Source organism: Typopeltis vanoorti, chromosome 24 (genome assembly GCF_054136105.1).
Source record: "Typopeltis vanoorti isolate ZY-2024b chromosome 24, IOZ_Tvanoo_1.0, whole genome shotgun sequence".
NCBI lineage: Eukaryota > Metazoa > Arthropoda > Arachnida > Uropygi > Thelyphonidae > Typopeltis > Typopeltis vanoorti.
Window position 1 is genome coordinate 7,653,287 of NC_143572.1, and position 20,585 is coordinate 7,673,871.

The following is a 20,585-nucleotide window of genomic DNA, read 5'->3' on the forward strand; positions in this document are numbered from 1 at the left end:
AAAGAAACTTCCCATTGATTATACAGACCTGCTAATGCTTCTGCCTGGTATTTCCACTAGGGCCTGGCTCCCACTGAAGAGACCTCAGTAAAGGTCGAAACTAGTCTGGGTAGTGGCCCTTCCTTTAATGCATAACATTAGACATATCCGCAAGGAGATGTGTTTTGCATTATAGGAGATACTGAGCTAGGAGTGTTGGTAGCTTTCTCCACCTTTGCAATGAGTTGCCCTGGTGTTGTATCACTTTACCCTAGTCCTGAAGATACTTCAGGCGCAAACTTTGTTTGCTCACACTTGGATAAAGGATTAAACTAATTTTATTATACATTGATTATACAGCGAATAAGAAATTGGATGACATCTTCAATTTTCTAAAATGAAATTCGCAAGTAGGATAAAAATCTTCGCAGTGAAAACCGGAAAATTTTGTTATTGATAGACAACTGTCCTGCCCATCCTGTATTGGCTAATTTAAGAAACATAAAATTTGTTTTTTTGCCACCGAATGTGACATCTGTCTTGCAACCACTTGATCAAGGCGTAATTAGATGTTTTAAATCCCATTTTCGTTGTCTGTTAGTCTTGGAACTGATAGAATGCAGAAAAAAATTGCAGAAAATGCTTATGCTTATGACTCGAAGATCAGTGTACTTCACGCAATACGTTTAATGAGTGATGCTTGGAATTTGGTGTCATCGTCGACGATACAAAACTGTTTTAAGAAAGCCGGTCTTGCGGAATACGAGTGCAAATCTGAAGAAGATGAAGATGATAACTTACCATTATCAGCGTGGTTAAAAGCACGAAACTTGAACTATTTTGAAACGTGTGCAGAGATTGATAATTTTATAGACATTGATAATGGCGTCGCAACTTCAGGTATACCGACAGACGCTGACATCTTAAAACAAATCTCTTATACACCAGAAGAAGATAATAGTAGTAGTGACTCTGAGGAAGAAAATAGCAATGATGAGAAAATCGTTACCTGGTGTGAAGCAGAAAGTGCTTTACATATTTTAACAAGATTTACGGAATCGCGATCTGGAAGTTCAGACGACACATTCAAGCATCTTAGTGGTATAAGGAACAATTTCAAACGTATGAAATATGCGTCTTGTGCAAAGCATGCTTGATGATTTTTTATGTAAAAATGTGAAGTTTTAAAAATAAATTTTTGTTCTTTATATGTATGTATGCACATATGTATATATGTTACCCAATATACCTATGCTGAGAAAAATCTGAAAACATTTTTAATTCGCTCAAATTATGACCTTCTTGGATATAACGAATAACGGTTATTACAAACAAATATATGCGGTCCCGTGGAATTCGTTATAACCGAGTTTTACTGTATTTGCAAATGACACAATCCTTGCTACCGAACAATGGTTCCTTCATAACACTTTTTTTTTCAGCTGCTGGATACAATCCTAAAATTCACCAAATACTGCATGCCATCTTTCCTTCTCCTGCTGCATACAAGAATACAAGATCATAGCAAAATTATTTCCATTCCTTATATTCTGAGTATAGTATCAAATATAATTCAATCTCCATGCCACTTTCAAACCACACATCCAGCTAACAAGCCTTGATATGTTCTCTTAAGGATCACCTTTGTTCTCGTACACATCCCAGGGTGTATAAAGTCCCTTGCAACTTGGTTTACTTAGGACAAACTGGTATATCTGTTAACATCTGGCTTGAGAAACCTGAAAGTAGATCTATATTCATTAGGAAAAGAACAATATTCACACTATAGAAGGTTTAAAAGTAAATATTAGTGACAAACATTTTATTTTCCTTTTCTTAAAACCATTGTCTGTGCTAATTAGTAATTAAATTAAAAAATTGTGAACACATGGGGAAAGATTTTTTTTTTAGTTGCAAGAGTACCACATTAAAATATTATTATACCATTATGATTACACACACACACACACACACACACGGTGTACCAAAAGTCAGGCCCCTTAGGCCAACTGCAATATATTGTATTAATTAATTATTTTTTTTCAGATTGTTGTACTATGGAGTCTAAATTAATAAAAGAAGAAAAAATGGAGATTGTTTTCACGTATGCCACTGCTGTTTGGGATCTGCTTAGAAAAGGTCAAGCAAGAAATCAAACACATGGAGGCATATATTTCAGTTGGTGGAAGAAACATAAATAATGTAAGATATGCAGGCAACATAGTCCTAATCGTGTAGAATGAAGAGGATTTACAGAAATATAGTTAATGTGTTAAATTTGGACTAAAAATAAACATACAAAAATAAAAAGCAATGATAATTACAAGTAAAGTGATGGATAAAAATTGCATAACTTTAAAAGGCCACTCTGTAGACAAGTAGATAGATTTATATATCTGGGAAGTCTTATCACTGTTGATGGAAAATGTAATCAAGAAACCATAAGAATAATACAAATAACCAGAACAATATTTCTTAACACAAAAAATACCAACAAAAAAAAAGTCAATATAAATGCAAGAACTTGGCTGCCAACTTGCTATGTACATTTTCATTAACGTAAACTTCAGAAACATGGACTGTTGTAAAAGAAAAGGAAAAGAAAAAATAGTGGCTGTGGAGATGTGGTTACTAAGAAGAATAATTCTAATTAGCTGGACAGAAAAGGTTGAACAAATAAGTATTTACTTGATAGAGCAAACCAAAAAAAAATTACTGAATGAGGAAGAGAAAAATGAAAAACTGAGAGGTGGAGGATTGACCAAAATGGTCCTTACTGGAAAAAAGAGGAAGAGTTGAACCAAGACATCACTATATGAAAAACATTGAATACTGTACAGGCAAAGTTACCATACAGATCTTTAGAGATGCCTAAGATGGGAATAAGTAGAGGGCCATGGCTAAGAACCTCCTGATTGGAAACAGCACTTGAATTAAAGAATGTTTTATCATAGAAATCATTGTCACCATCCTTTTTATTCCATTTCTTTGGTCTTGACTTTATTTTTTCAAGTGTGTCATATTTTTGCTTCTAATTCATTCATATTCCTATGTTACATAACCATAATCATATAATAGCACTCTGCTTACACATTGTCCCCTCTGATGATGAATAGCTTCCCGTATTTCAAGTTTAAAATTGAAAGACAGTAATATTGGAAGGAAGAAAGCTATTTGGATGTAAAGGATAATAGCTTATAGGAGTTTGTGTTGTGTAAAAATTGGGATATTAAGAAAAATATTTTGCAAGTGAATACAATATCTGGCCTAAGTTCTCGTTCTGTGCGGAGTTTAAATGCATTTACTATTATTCTTCATTATTTTTATATGAAAATAAATATTATTTTGACCTTTTCTTAAAATATATTTCAGTGATTTCATTTAAAATTTGTCTTCATTTCAGAATATCATTTGGCATGTGTGGGAGGTTTACAGCAGCAGAATTAGTCTCCTTTGCCCTTTCTGTAACAATAGTATGTATATGGGTATTAACAGGCCACTGGCTACTTATGGATGGTGAGTATTTAACATATATATATATTTGGTATTTAACATATATATATATATATTTGGGGTGCTTAAGGGTCAAAGCTGTATAACTGAGAGGAGACCTCCACATAGCCTTTAAAGGAATGCGGAGAACCGACCAGGGCTTCTGACCTAATGTCCAATCCTCACCTTCTCGTGGTGCACCCTGTTGGGTATCTACTTTGATACTGAACGAACGAGGATGGGCTGGCAATTTGGGATTTAGCCAACCAAATTGTATTCTTATTGGTTAAACCAAAATAAAAAATGATGGTACAACATGGCAAAATTTCATGCCGGCTGGGGCGTCGCCCGGTTAAACAAGGCCCCCGTTGTTTTCGCCAGGGAACCAGGGCGAACGGCGAAAAGTCAGCTACTGGAACAAATCTGAAAACAAACCCCAACTCAACATCACCAGAGTTAAAGATCGGTACTATCAACGTAAGAAGCCTGAATGGCAAAGAAATGGAGCTAGCTGAGGAATTAGATAAGTACCAGATCGACATAATAGGGGTGACTGAAACAAAAAAGACCAAAACTGGTGAGATCTTTCTGAGCAATAAATACAAAATGTTATATTCAGGCAATAACAATCAAGGAAAAGAAGGAGTAGCCATAGTATTCAACACAAAATACGAGGCTAATCTTCTTGAATGGCAGTCAGTCTCAAGTAGAGTAATGTGGGCAAATATGAGAATGGGGAACTGGACAATGAGACTTATTTGTGCCTATGGTCCCACAGAAGGTTCTACTAAGGTAGAAGTGGAGGAATTTTTTGAGGCTTTAGAAAAAGCAACTGACACAATGAAAAAGGAAAAGTTGGTCCTTGTTGGGGATCTAAATAGTAGAGTAGGAAATGATTGTGAGATATACAAAAATATTTTGGGAAAATTTGGAGAAAAGAGCAAAGCTAATAATAATGGCAAATATCTGTTGGATTTCTGCTCAGGACATGGACTGGTTATTACTAACACCATGTTCCAACATAAAAATGTGCACAAATTCACATGGAGAGAAGAGGCTAGGAATAAGAAAAGTCTCATTGACTATGTTATTGTTGATAGTGATGTTTTCTCCCTGGTGCAGGACACCAGAGTGTACAGAGGATTTGAAATTGGAAGTGATCACTATTTAGTCTTGAGCAGGATAAAATTGAATTTCATATTGAAAAGAATAACATGTAAGAAAGTTTTAAAGCGAATAAAAGTTGAGCAGCTCTCAGATGTAAACTGTAGACTAAAATACAGAAATATTATTGAAAAGAAAATGAAAGAGTTTGAGAACAGGAATCAAACCTTGGAGATTCAGTGGCAAACTCTGAAGGAAACATTGATTGATTCTGCCAGAGAGGCATGTGGTGAGGTTGTGTGCAAAGATAAAAAAATCAGAACTCCCTGGTGGACACAGGAAGTTAAAGAGGCAGTGAAGGAAAAGAAGAAAGCATATCAAAAGTTCCTGGCAAATAAGTCAGCTTTTACTCTTACAGAAAACAGAGACAAATGTAAGAAAGCTAAACAGTGTGTAAAACTAGCTAAACAAAAGTCATGGGAGGACTTTGGCAAGAATATAGAAAATAAATATCAAGAAGGTGGCAAAATATTCTGGAGGTTGTTGAAGAAGCTTAGGAATGGAGGAAAGAGTGCTATAAAAGGAATCACAGATGATAAAGGTGAAATGAAAACAGGAGAAAAAGATATCCTTGAAGTATGGAGTAATTACTTTGAAAAACTGCTAAATGAAACAAGCAGTGATGACTGCACAGTGATAAAAAACACTGACCAGGCATGCAGTCAGGAATACATATCCATACTTGAAGTAGAAAAAGCCATCAAAGGCTTGAAATGTGGAAAGGCAGCAGGAGTAGATGATATTCGACCAGAAATGCTGAAGTATGGTGGTATAAGAGTCTTACAGTGGCTGCACTGCATAGTTCAGAAAGCCTGGACAGAGGGACGAATTCCCGATTATTGGAGTAGAGCTCTCATAGTACCCATATATAAAAAGGGAAATAAAACTGAATGTGAGAATTACAGAGGTATTTCCCTACTGAGTGTTCCTGGCAAGATCTATGCAAGTATACTTGAGAAACGGTTGAGAAGAATTGTGGAAGAAAAGCTTGGTGAAGAACAAGCTGGATTCAGACCAAATAGAGGCTGTCAGGATCAGATCTTCACTTTACGACAAATAGTCGAGAGAGCATGGGAATATAACAAAGATCTGTATTTAAGTTTTGTCGATTTGGAAAAGGCATATGACAAGGTGCCAAGAGAGAAGCTATTCAATACGCTGCAGTTATATGGTGTCAATGGGGCATTATATCAAGCAATACTTAGTCTTTATTTGAGTTGTGAGTCAGCAGTTAGAATTGAAGGAAGTACAGGAAGATGGTTTAATGTTAAATCTGGTGTGAGACAAGGATGTACATTATCCCCTCTGTTATTCATTATCTATATGGATCACATTATGAAGGAATGTGGTATTAAACCTGATATCAAAATTGGAGATGTTAATGTCAGCTCTTTGCTTTATGCGGATGATGTTATACTTCTAAATAAATCCGCTACAAGTCTGCAAGATTCTCTGACTAAATTGAATAGCTGTTGTAATAGATATGGTATGAAGGTCAGCAATAAAAAGACAAAGACAATGAAAATAGGCAGAATCATTGAAAATGTCAACTGTGTTGTGAATGGAGAACCTGTGGAACAAGTAAAACATTTCAGCTACTTAGGCACAATTTTTACTGAAGATGGTAAACTAAATATAGAAATAGACAACAGAATCAGCAAAGCTGGTATCGTGGGAAGTCAATTGAATAAATTCATATGGAATAAGAAAGAAATTAGTTGGAACACTAAATTAGCTGTATACAAGACTGTGTTCAAACCAATTTTAACTTATGGATCTGAGAGCTGGGTCAGAAGTAAAACACTTGACCAAAGACTAGAGACCGCAGATATGAGAGTCCTGAGAAAGATTAGAGGTGTGAACAGATGGCATCAATGGCAATATCATATTAAAAATGAGGATATTAGGAAAGAACTTGACATTGTCAGCATAGGAAGTTAGTAATGATGTAATTTTTTCATGTAGTACTGTCATATCCTGTACACCCCTTGAGGGTACATGGCAGGAATTTGATGATGATGATGATATATTTGGTTCAGTCTGCATAGTTCATCATCATCAAATTCCTGCCATGTACCCTCAAGGGGTGTACAGGATATGATAGTACTACATGAAAAATTTACATCATTACTAACTTCCTATCTACAATTTTCCTCGAAATCAGTCTGTTACTTGTCAAGATTCCAATATTATCAGATCTCATATTTCTGTCATCTAAGACACTTTGTACATTATCAATCCACCTATATCTTGGTCTTCCTCTGGGTCATTTTCCTGCCAACCTGGCAGAGAACACTTGTTTTGACAATCTTTCCTTGCCCATTCTGTCTAAATGACCATGGCACCTGAGATTAGCTCTGTTAACGCATTCCTGGATGCTGACAATATCAGGTTCTTTCCTGATATCCTCATTTTTAATATGATATTGCCATTGATGCCATCTATTCATGGCTCTAATCTTTCTCAGGATTCTCATATCTGTGGTCTCTAGTCTTTGGTCAAGTGTTTCACTTCTGACCCAGCTCTCAGATCCATAAGTTAAAACTGGTTTGGACATTGTCTTGTATATACAGCTAATTTAGTGTTCCAACTAATTTCTCTCTTATTCCATATGAATTTATTCAGTTGACTTCCTACCATACCAGCTTTATTGATTCTGTCGTCTATTTCCATATTTAATTTACCATCTTCACTAAAAATCGTGCCTAAGTAGATGAAATGTTTTACTTGTTCCTCAGGTTCTCCTTTCACAATGCAGTTGACATTTTCAACGATTCTGCTTATTTTCATTGTCTTTGTCTTTTTATTGCTGACTTTCATACCATATCTATTACAACAGTTATTCAATTTAGTCAAGGAATCTTGCAGACTTGTAGCAGATTTATTGATAAGTATAACATCGTCTGCATAAAGCAAACAGCTGACATTAATATCTCCAATTTTGATATCATGTTTAATACCACTTTCCTTTATAATGTGATCCATATAAATAATGAATAACAGAGGAGATAATGTACATCCTTGTCTCACTCTAGATTTAACATTAAACCATCTTCTTGTACTTCCTTCAATTCTAACTACTGACTTACAACTCAATTAAAGACTAAGTATTACTCGATATAATGCCCCATCGACAAATATAACTGTAGCATATTGAATAGCTTCTCTCTTGGCACCTTATCATATGCCTTTTCCAGATCTACAAAACTCAAATAGAGGTATTTGTTATAATCCCATGATTTCTGCACTATTTGTCATGAAGTGAAGAACTGATCCTGACAGCCTCTATTTGGCGTGAATCCAGCTTGTTCTTCACCAAGCTCTTCTTCCACAATTCTTCTCAACCGTTTCTCAAGTATACTTGCATAGATCTTGCCAGGAACACTCAGTAGGGAAATACCTCTGTAATTCTCACATTCATTTTTATTTCCCTTTTTATATATGGGTACTATTAGAGCTTTACTCCAGTCACCAGGAATTTGTCCCTCTGTCCAGGCCATCTGAACTATGCAGTGCAGCCATTGCAAGACTTTTATACCACCATACATCAGCATTTCTGGTCGAATATCATCTACTCCTGCTGCCTTTCCATATTTTAAGCCTTTGATGGCTTTTTCTACTTCAAGTATGGGTATGTATTCCTGACTGTATTGCCTGTTGATTATTTTTTGCTGCTGTGCTATCACTGCTTGTTTCATTTTGCAATTTCTCGTAGTAATTACTCCATACTTCAAGGATATTTTTTTCCTCCCGTTTTCATGTCACCTTTATCATCTCTAACTCCTTTTACAGTACTCTTTCCTCCATTTCTGTCAACAACCGCCAAAATATTTTGCCACCTTCTTGATATTTATTTTCTATGTTCTTGCCAAAGTCCTCCCATGACTTTCGTTTAGCTAGTTTTACACAGTGTTTAACTTTCTTACATTTGTTTCTGTATTCTCTAAGAGCACAAGCTGACTTATTTACCAGGAACTTTTGATATGCTTTCTTCTTTTCCTTCACTGTCTCTTTAATTTCCTGTGTCCATGATGGAGTTCTGATTTTTCTATCCTCGCAGACAACCTCACCACATGCCTCTCTGGCTGAATCAATCAAGGTTTTCTTCAAGGCTTGCCACTGAATCTCTAAAGTTTGGTTCCTGTTCTCAAACTCTTTCATTTTTTCTTCAATAATCTTTGTGTATTTAATCTACACTTCACATCTGAGAGCTGCTCAACTTTTATTCGCTTTAAAACTTTCTTACATGTTATTCTTTTGAATATTAAATTTAATTTTATCCTGCTCAAGTCTAAATAGTGATTGCTTCAAATTTCAAATCCTCTGTACACTCTTGTGTCCTGCACCAGGGAGAAAACATCACTATCAACAATAACATAGTCAATGAGACTTTTCTTATTCCTTGCCTCTTCTCTCATTGTGACACATTTTTATGTTGGAACATGGTGTTAGTAATAACCAGTCCATGTCCTGAGCAGAAATCCAACAGATATTTGCCATTATTATTAGCTTTGCTCTTTTCTCCAAATTTTCCCAAAATATTTTTGTATGTCTGACAATCATTTCCTACCCTGCTATTTAGATCCCCAACAAGGACCAACGTTTCTTTTTTATTGTGTCAGATGCTTTCTCTAAATCCTCAGAAAAGTCCTCCACTTCTACCTTAGTAGAACCTTCTGTGGGACCATAGGCACAAATAAGTCTCATTGTCCAGTTCTCCATTCTGATATTTGCCTACATCACTCTACTTGAGACTGCCTGCCATTCAAGAATATTAGCCTCATATTTTGTGTTGAATACTATGGCTACTCCTTCTTTTCCTTGATTGTCATTGCCTGAATATAACATTTTGTGTTTATTGCTCAGAAAAACATCTCGCCAGTTTTTGTCTTTTTTGTTTCAGTCACTTATCTATCATCTGGTACTTATCTAAAATCTTGGCTAGCTCCATTTCTTTTCCATTCAGGCTTCTTATATTGATAATACTGATGTTTAACTCTGGTGATATTCAGTTGGGATGTGTTTTCAGATTTGTTCGAGTAGCTGACTTTTCACTGTTTACCCTGGTTCCCTGGTGAAAACAACGGATGGCTTGTTTAACCAGCCGATTCCCCAGCCGGCATGAAATTTTGTCATGTTGTACCATCATTTTGTAATTTGGTTTATGCCAATAAGAATTACAATTTGGTCGGCTAAATCCCAAATTTCCAGCCCTTCCTCATTCGTTCAGTATCCAGGTAGATGTCCCACAGGGTGCACCACGAGAAGGTGAGGATTGGACATTAGGTCAGAAGCCCTGGTCGGTTCTCCACATTCATGATTACTGATTTTTTTTGTTAATTCATATATGTGCCATTCGTGTACTATTCATTTTGTAACCATTTCTGTGTGTGTGTGGGGGGGGGGTGTTTATATTCACTACACAGAACACCCAGGAGTTATTCTTATTCTCTTTAGTATTACTGTTTTATAACTTTCAGAAGTTTTATCTGAAAGTTGTGCTTTAGATACCAAATATAGAATTTATTTTACCACTTCACTTCTCCAGTAAGCTGGGTGGTGGTCCACACTATGAAATTCATTTCCTGCCTAAAAAGTTACAGAAATAGCTTTGAGTTGTTATTATTTATTCACTGGATATTTTCAGATAGCCCAGTCACCAGTTGTTGGGGACACTTAACATATTCTCACTCACACATCTTAAACTTGTTCACAGATCACATACTCTAATTGTTCCTCTCACTCACTATTGATTCTTTCTTTTCTACATACCATATACCAAAATGCACCGTCCTTTATCCTAGAAACTTCATTTACTAGGTCATATGTTTCCCTTTTCTATAACTTATCCTTTATTGGTTCACGAAGATTATCCCTTCATCATTAATTTTCTGTTATGTACCCCCAAGGTTCATGTTACTATGATAGCACTACATGATTATTATTCTCCTATCAACAATTTTCCTTCAAATCAATCTATTATTTGTGAGCATTCCAATGTTGTCACATCTAACATTTCGCGTTTCTAAGGCACTTCTGACCGAACAAATCCACCTAGACCTTCATCTTTCTATGGGTCTCTTTTCTGCCATCTTGGCCTTTATTTGACCTGAATCCATTTTGTTCTTCACCAAACTTCTCTTCCACAATCTTTCTCAGCCTCTTTTTACGTATGCTTGCATAAATCTTATCCGCAACACTCAGTAGAGATATACCTCTGTAATTCTCACATCCAGTGTTATATCCTTTTTTAATAGATCTCATAATACTATGAGAGCTCTACTCTAATCATTGGGAATTCAACCTTCTGACCAGACCCTCTGAATTATGCAGAGTAACCACTGCAAAACTTTTATACTTCCATACTAGAGCATTTCCAGTCGAATATCATCTACTCAACATTTGAAATTTTTAACAGCTTTTTCTGCCTGAGGTATTGGTATGTACTCCTCTTTGCATTCCTCTTGAAAATTTCCTATTTTCAAGATGGAGAACATTTTGCTACCTTCCTGATAATTATTTTCTGTATTCTTACTGAAGTCTTTCCATGATTTTGTTTAGCTACATTTACATATAGCTTATCTCTCTTACATTTTTCTCTGTATTCTTTTAGGGCATCTGCTGACTTAATTGCTAGGTACTTTTAGTATGCTTTCTTCTTTTCCTGGACTGCTTCTTTAACTTCTTGTGTCTGCCATGTTGTTCTTATTTTTCTATCCTTGCAGACAACTTCACCACATATACCTCCCTAGTTGAATCAATCAATGTCTTCTTCAGAGTTTGCCACCTAGACTCCAAGGTTTGGTTTTTGTTTTAAATTTCTTTCATTTTTTTGCCACCTAGACTCCAAGGTTTGGTTTTTGTTTTAAATTTCTTTCATTCTTTTTTTCCAATAATGATTATATAGCCAAGTCTACAATTTACTTGTAAAGCTGCTCAACTTTAATTCTTCTTAAAACTTTCTTACATACTGTTCTTTTTAATGTGATATTCATTTTTCTCTCCCTAGTGCAAAGTAATGGTCACTTCCAATTTCAGATACTCTGTACACTCGTGTATCATGAACTAGCCTTATGATATCACTATCAACAATGATGTAATCAAGGAGGCTCTTCTTATTTCTTGTGTTTCTCTCCATGTAAACTTGTCCACATCTTTACTTTGAAATATAGTGTTAGTAATGACTTCTGCTCAGTGTCCTGAGCAGAATTCCAGTAAATACTTACCATTATTATTAGCTTTGTCCTTTTCTCAAAATTTTCCCAAAATGTTCCTATATGCCTAGTGGGATTCATCTCCTACTTTGCTGTTCAGATCTCCAACAAAGACCACTTGTTCCCTTTTATTTATATATATATATATATATATATATATATATATATATATATATATTTCAAAAAATAGATTTAATGACTCCAAGACCGAGATAACATATAAAGATTTTAATGATAAATACTACTAGTTTCGGCATATAGCAGCCTTCTTCAGGTATTTATAAAGGAAAGGAATACTAATAAACATTGAATTATTTAAATAAACAAACTGGAAATTACAGGTACAAATTGCCTCACATAATCGATACATAAAAACGTTGTATTTTTCAAGTTGTTCCAACTGGCGTGCCATTGTTTGTTGCAATTGTGCGTGCAAGTTCACGTGAACGCCAATATTGAATAACTGCAGCATGGCTATCTGGGATGTTATATATATATATATATATATATATATATATATATATATGTGTGTGTGTGTGTGTGTGTGTGTGTGTGCCAGCTGCCTGTTTTAATGACTCAAAATTCCTCTACTTCTTCCTTGGAAGCATTTTCTGTGGGACCAATAAAGACAAATAAGTTTCTACAAAGATAATAAGCTGAAAGGCTATTTTACCGGCAAATTTGTTAATTAAGAGGGAGATGTTAAATCCCGTTTTATTTTATAGCCGGGTACGAAACTTGGGTCGAAATCCATCGACATCCATAACGTTTCAATGCCGAAAAAACTATCGGCGGAACCAAGTGTAAATGATCACTTGGATAGTACAACACCAGGGAAACTCCATGCAAAGGTGGAGCAAGCTCCCTCACTAACTTTAATATTCTTTCGTAATGTAAAACCAAGCTCCTAAGAGATGTATATATATATGGTTTTACATTATGAGAAGAGGTCACTACCCAGACCGGTTTCAACCTTTTTTGAGGTCTCATCAGTGAGTAGGTAGACCTGGAATATCAAGGTTTTAATTGAACAGAAACTTACATACCTCTACTATTGAATTGCCGAAGTGGTGTACTATATATTGTTAAATATTGTTAACTACAAAGATAATAAGCCGAAAGGCTATTTTACCGGCGAATTTGTTAATTAAGAGGGAGATGTTAAATCCTGTTTTATTTTATAGCCGGTTCGAAACCCGGGTCGAAATCCATCGACGTCTATAGTGTTTCAGTGCCGAAAAAACTATTGACGGAACCAAGTGTAAATGATCACTTGGATAGTACAACACCAGGGCAACTCCATGCAAAGGTGGAGCAAGCTCCCTCACTAACTTTAATATTCTTTCACAATGTAAAACCCAGCTCCTAAGAGATGTATATATATATATATATATGGTTTTACATTATGAGAAGAGGTCACTACCCAGACCGGTTTCAACCTTTTTTGAGGTCTCATCAGTGAGTAGGTAGACCTGGAATATCAAGGTTTTAAGTGAACAGGCTTTCGTACCCGGCTATAAAATAAAGCGGGATTTAACATCTCCCCTCTTAATTAACAAATAAGTTTCATTGTCATATCCCCATTTTGAGGTTTGCCTACTTGAAACTGCCTTCTAATCAAGACGTTTATCTTCATGTTTGGCTTCGAATGCTATCGCTACTCTTAGCTTTCCTTGATCATTATTGCTTGAAAATAACACCCTCTATTATTTAGTAAGATCTCATCTGTTTTTGTCTCCTTTGTCTCAGTAGTGCCAATTATGTTCACTTGGTACTTTTCCAATTCTTCTGCAAGTTCAGTCTTCTTTCCATTAATACTCCTTATATTGATGGCCCCCTATCTTCAGTTCTTCTGATGTTGGATTTATTGTTCTTCTTTCCAATGTTGAGTTGGGGCTTGTTGCAGTAGCTGACTTTTCATTGTTTGCCCCGGTTCCCTGATGAAAACTTCCAGGACCTTGTTTAACTGGGGAAGATGCCCCAGCCGGTATGAAATCTCATCATGTTATACCACCATATAAATTTATGGTTTAAGCTAATAAAGAGTACAAAATTTGGTCGACTAAGTCCCAAATTGCCAGCCCATCCTCGTTCATTCAGTACTCAGTAGACCGGATTGGACATTATGTCAGAAGTCCCAATCAGTTCTATGCATTCCTGAAAGGTAGTTATTTGGCTTGACCCTTAACCAACCCTGAAGATTATACCACACCTTCTTAATCTACTATAATAATCTACATTTGTGATATCATCTTGGTTACTTCTGATCCTCTCTCTGCAGCTTCAGAATCTCAAAGACCTGTCTAAGTGCATGATCCAAATACAATCATATCTAGGCACTGTAAAGAAGCAGAGTACTTATATATTCTTTTGTGAATCACTTTTGAAGAAAGTCATCCTGTACTTCAACCCTGTGTCCACTACTATCACTCTTAGTTCTCTAGCGTCTGTAGTTTCTTGGAATAAAATCTGATTAATAATATAGGCAACTGCAGTCTCTTTAGTCCGAAATGCATGACTTGGCATCTGTTGTTATTTGGCCATCATGCCAGTTTGTTCATATCTGAGTCTGAAACACCATATCAGAATCATTTTGGCTCACTCAACCATAATTACAAGCACTTCCGAATATCATGCATCATCATGCATCTTCATATTCTACATCCACATTGTTGCTTTCACTGAAGGAAGCATGAACACTATGAATTTATGAAGTGTTAGTTGAAATATCAGATCATCTGCTGATTCAAAAAGAGATAAAATATCTTGTGTTTGTACTTAATGGGATGAAGCATAATACTTCTATTTCATTCTGTAGATGATATTTATAGTAGCATCTGCTAGACCTGACTTGATAATTGTAGTTATATTTTTTATATTCTTGAAGATGGATATTGGCAGATTTGCTCATAATTGGGCAACTTATAGGTGTAAGGAATTTTATAACATGCATAGAACTGAGATGGAAGGGAGTTAGTCTTCAGCTGGTTGCTCTTTGAACAAATATATAATCTCTGTGCTGCTTGAAATCGGCATAAAGATTTTATTTGTTCAAAATCTATTTTTCTTCAGATATAGGGTATAGTAATATCATGATTGTACTCTTTTTTGAAATGGTTAAAAGGATTATTCAAAACCTCAGACCTCTTATTTCTCTCTCCTCACCCCAGATGTTATTATCATCATGCAATCTCTTCCAAGGACTTGTGTGATAATGGGTCCAAGGACTCAAGGGAGGGCTCTTTCTGATCACTCACTATTCATAATTATTATATTTTTCCTTGAAAGATACAATAGGTAACTCTTCTTTCTCATTTAGGATGGAGAAGAGCACAAGATCCGTTTTCTCATAGACATTTTCTTATTTGCCTTGCTGCTTTTCTATAAATATATTTATGGATTCTGCTTCATCGAAGTGATCACTGATATTTTTCCATTTTCTTCTATGGCTGCAGCTTCTGCTCAAACCAGCTTCAAACTTATTGAACCAACTTCTTATTTTTCTTTTCATTATCGGCTACTGTTCTTTGGAACAGTCTTTCTCACACTGTTTTATCCAGCTCTTCAAGAAATACACCACCATGTTCCTTTTTTCCTAACTATTTGCATAGACATCAATTTTGTGACATCATGGTGTTACATTTTTTTTTTTTTTTTTCTGAATGAAGTAAGCAACAAGAGATCGGAGGTATAAAATATCCAATATAAATGCAATATTATTATATATTAATTTTTTTTTTATTTTATAGCATTGGAAATTATGTAGAAAGTGAGCTGGGAAGCCTTTCCATTATCCCATGCCAGTAATAATCTAATAGAGATTGTACACCTGCAAATTATTTGCCTTGCTGCTTTTCTATAAATATATTTATGGATTCTGCTTCATCGAAGTGATCACTGATATTTTTCCATTTTCTTCTATGGCTGCAGCTTCTGCTCAAACCAGCTTCAAACTTATTGAACCAACTTCTTATTTTTCTTTTCATTATCGGCTACTGTTCTTTGGAACAGTCTTTCTCACACTGTTTTATCCAGCTCTTCAAGAAATACACCACCATGTTCCTTTTTTCCTAACTATTTGCATAGACATCAATTTTGTGACATCATGGTGTTACATTTTTTTTTTTTTTTTTCTGAATGAAGTAAGCAACAAGAGATCGGAGGTATAAAATATCCAATATAAATGCAATATTATTATATATTACTTTTTTTTTTATTTTATAGCATTGGAAATTATGTAGAAAGTGAGCTGGGAAGCCTTTCCATTACTGCCCATGCCAGTAATAATCTAATAGAGATTGTACACCTGCAAATCAGAATACTCGATAATCCTCATCATTCTCCCACCACCCTGAATTTTAATGTAGACAAGGTCCACATTTCCTTTTTTACAGATAGATCTCCCAGACAATTTCATTTTCATATTTTATGACACTACACCCTCTGCCCAAAAAGAAACTGAACTTTTGATAGAAAATAAAACATAGGCCAATTATAATTATTCAAATCATTTATTTGAATAATTATGATTTGAATTTTATTATATATTATGATTTGAAAAATCAAATCATAATATATATAATTTTTTATATCGGTTTTTGGGATACTGTTGAGGGCCGTGGTTACTGCCCCTTGAACGTTTTCATTGGTGTCGTATCACTTTCCTTTCATCGTCAAATGAAGTTGGGGGAAGAGAAAGAAACCACAGGATGTTATCAGGTGAATACGGCGAGTGATCCAACACACAAACTTAGTTTTTGCTCAAAAACTGTCTCACAATGTTTGAATGATGAGATGGTGCATTATTGTGCAAAGTGACCAGATGCCTGCATCACAATATTCATGCTGTATGCGACAAATTCTTGCTATCAATCGCTTCAAAACTTCGAGATAAAACTTGCCATTAACCGTTTGGCTACGCGGAGTGAATTCTTTGTGGATAATGCCCTTGGAATCGTAGAAAAACAAATCAGCATTGTCTTTACTTTTGACTTCTCCAAGCAACTTTTTTTTTTTGGATGCCCCTCTTCTGGTGGTCTCCACTCAGCACTCTGGTGCTTTGTTTCGGGCTCATACTCAAAACACCATGTTTCGTCACCAGTAACGATCGTTTCAAGGAAGTTTGAGTTCTTATGAGCGGTTTTAATGAGGTCCTTGCAGTATTCAATTCAATACATTTTTTTGGTCGTCAATCAGCTTGTGGGGAACAAATCATGAATTCAATTTATGAAGGCCCAAACTGTCAGTCAAAATGTTGTGCACAGTTGATTTTGGAATCCCCAATTCATCTTCAATCACTCTCCGAATGATTTCGGGTTTTCTTTGATGATCACGCACTTTTTGGATGTTAAGTTCGCTCAGTCCAGTTTTTGGATGGCCTGGCTTTTTGTCGTCCTCAAGCATCTTACGACCACTTTGAAATCGCTTAAACCACCCTTAAACTCGAGTACTTGATAAGCATTCATTAATGTATGCTTTATGAAGCATTTGATGCGTTTCGGTAAAACTTTTACCAAGTTTAACACAAAAGTCAATCGCAGCTCTCTATTTGAAACTAATTTTCCGACCGTTCGTCAAAACACACTGTCACTCTTGGCACTATAACTCTGCTTCTAATGAAACAAATGTCATAAACAGTTGACACAACACTAATGAAGGTTGCCGCTTTCGACAAGAAAAAGATACAACAGGTGACGCCACTAGTTTCTTCTATTTTTGAAAGTTCTGTTTCTTTTTGGACAGAGGGTGTAAATGGTGCCAATGACCTCTGGGAATTCTGTGCCTCTTTATCATGGTCTCATTTCTATTTTGATCAAAAACATGATCCATCCGAATAACTGAAATAATCCTTGCTGAAATGAGGACATTTATTCCCTTGTTCAGGATTTGGTGTGTGGAGTGCCAACATAGTCCTAGTTTGAAATTAACAAACCTAAATGAGAAGTCAAAACCCATGCTGTGCTCTTAGCTTACACTGAAGCCCACAACTTCTTAAACATTAACAAATCCAAAACAGACTCTCTGTAAGCACCCACTCAAAAAAAAGTGCCCTCTTGTTCATACATGGTTAAATCACTTGATCACTTACTAAGACTATAAGTACATCAGAATCCTTAGTAATCTGGTACTAATAAGTCTCCTGGTCCAGATGGTCTTTCATCCAGTGGGATATTCTCCAGAATTCACATCCATCATGAATTACCTTTACAAGCTGTCATATTCATCTATCTACCCAACAGCATAAAAGCAATTCTTTATTAAGATCATCCTACAGAAAAAGAAGATAAAGGTCAGCCATCAAACTATTATATACATGCTCATCAATACTCTTGAAAGTAATAGAGAAAGTCATTAAACAGTCAGCCTCTTCATGGCCGTGGAAGTCTTCTACTTAATTATTATCAATATGGATTCTGCTACTTTCTCTCCATAGCAGATGGCTCTGACCTTATTCTTCTTTTGGACACAGGTCATGGAAAAGTTTGGAGAAAATTGTGGTTGCTCTTGATGATATTTTCAAAGCATTTGAGTTTGGCATAAAGTATTCTTACTAAGTTACCATCTTATGGTCTCTCTCTTTTCTGTCCTTTGTGATTGTGTTGCCAATTGCTTCTCTGTTCATTGTTTGTTCATTGCATATAATGGTGGATGGTTTTCTTTTGTTAGATTTCGCTATCAGTATTGAGTTTTCCCCCTGGTCTTGGTGCTTTAGCCAACATTTTCCCATCTTTACATTAATAACCTTCTCTCACTAACCATATCGTTTATTTTAATTCTTTATTGTCATCTGTAAGAGATTTTTTTTACTCCGTAATGTACAAGAGTTCAACTCCGATTGGTGCAATGACTTTTAACCATTTGTTTTAGAATCTGAAAACCACATAAATATATATATATATTTAATGAAACTAAAAACTATGTATATTGCAAATAAAATAAAAGTAATAACTATAAAACTATTTGGATCCAAGGCCTTCTAAAATAAAAATATACTTTAGGGATTTCCTTTACCTTATAGAATAAATTCATTCTATTAATAGTTTGTTTCACATAAATCAGTCTGTCAATCTGAACATTTTGTTTTCCACAATGTGAATTCCTACGTTCAATAAATGTTCGTTAGATTCAGTTCTTTATTTGGCCTTTATTCTCAAAATATAAAACTTCTTATCAACTTTCCTGGGACTACGCAGTGTTTCCTTACTAAGTTACCATTTTGACCAATGAAATTCATCTCATTGGTCAAAATGATCCTTATCCATATTCTGATTAAAACGAACTCAATTTTTTCATGGCTGTGTATACAAGGAAACATAATCCTTGGTGTGAGTCATCTCAAGATCAGACTGATAAAAGATGCGAACATTCATGCAAGAATGTACACATGCCAACCACTGAATTTAGAATGCTTTATGCAATTGTATGTAAATGCGACTTACCCATTTACATATATGCAAAATACTTGGTCACTTGCATCATCACATGTTCTAGGCAACTATTTAAGAATGCTGCTTCTGCTCAGTAATCATCAATAATATTGATCACAATGGGGAACAAAAAGAATTTTTTGGAGTGAGATAGAGTTTGAAACAGCAGCGCTGACTAGTTGACCAGGTGTCACATTGCTTGTCTAAGAAGCACAACTATGGTCCTGCCTACAGCTGTGCCTCTTATACATTGTCACACACCATAATGGCAGGAAAGAGATCACTGTTGTCTGAGAAGGCTTGTATAGACAAACAGAACTTTTGCAACAATTGACTAAAGCATTTAATGAAGGCTGTTCCTGCTTCATCTCACTGAACTATGTGTGGGGAATTGAAGAGGATCAGTATTGACGATTACATGCCTATATGGAAACCACTGATTTCTACAAAGAACTATAAAGTTCTTTACCAGTAGTGTCCAAAACACAATGATTGGAAGACTAGAAAAAAAGTCATGTAGTCTGTTGAATCACAGTACATCCTGTTCTGTACCTACAGTAGTCAGAGAGCTTGGTGGGAGCCTCATGAAGCAACGAATCCAGCTTGCCTTGTAAACACAACTTGAGGTTCTGGAGGTGGTGTTATGGTGTGTGACAATGCTCTGTTGGTACGGAATGGGTCCCCTGATATTGCTGGAAGGTCGGGTATTTATCTGAACATTGTTGCTGATCAAATTGTTCTTGTAGCGTTGACTTTCTATCCAACAGGTAACAGTTGTTTCATAGACAAAAATGCTATTGTGCATTGCACAGGGATTGTTCAGCAGTGGTTCAGCAAGCATGACAGCAACTTCCACCATCTTCTCTGGCCACCACAAAGTCCAGATCTCAACCCCATTGAGAATGTATGGGAGATGTTAGAAATATAGATCTGGGAACAAAGTCCTCTTCCATCAAATCTGAGCCAGTTAAGGACTCTCTGGTGAATGCCTAGTATGTTGTAGATGTAATCCAACACCTTGTGGAAGCTATGCCAAATCACATATGTGCTGTAATTCTGGCTAAAGGAGGTCCAGCTTGATATTGAATAAAAGTTTCTAATTCAGTAGACAGTATGAGTACATTTCCAAAAAGAAACCAAACTTTTCGAAAATAGAAGAAACTAGTGGCACTATCTGTTGTATCTTTTTGCTGTCGAAAGCAGCAACCTTCATTAAGAAAACCAAAACAAACCAAACTTTTTGAAAATAGAAGAAACTAGTAGTGCTATCTGTTGTATCTTTTTGTTGTCGAAAGCAGCAACCTTCATT

At 35.7% G+C, this 20,585-nt stretch overlaps 1 protein-coding gene across 2 annotated transcripts in view; it reads left to right on the forward strand.

Annotated features, from left to right (window-relative positions):
• Nucleotides 1-20,585, forward strand: part of SppL (signal peptide peptidase-like protein) — a 391,868-nt gene that overhangs the window by 235,963 nt on the left and 135,320 nt on the right. For both annotated transcript variants that reach the window (XM_090413421.1, XM_090413422.1), the window contains one exon: nt 3,383-3,495. In XM_090413421.1, coding sequence (XP_090269547.1) covers nt 3,383-3,495 — 113 coding nt within the window. The remainder of the gene's footprint in view (nt 1-3,382; nt 3,496-20,585) is intronic.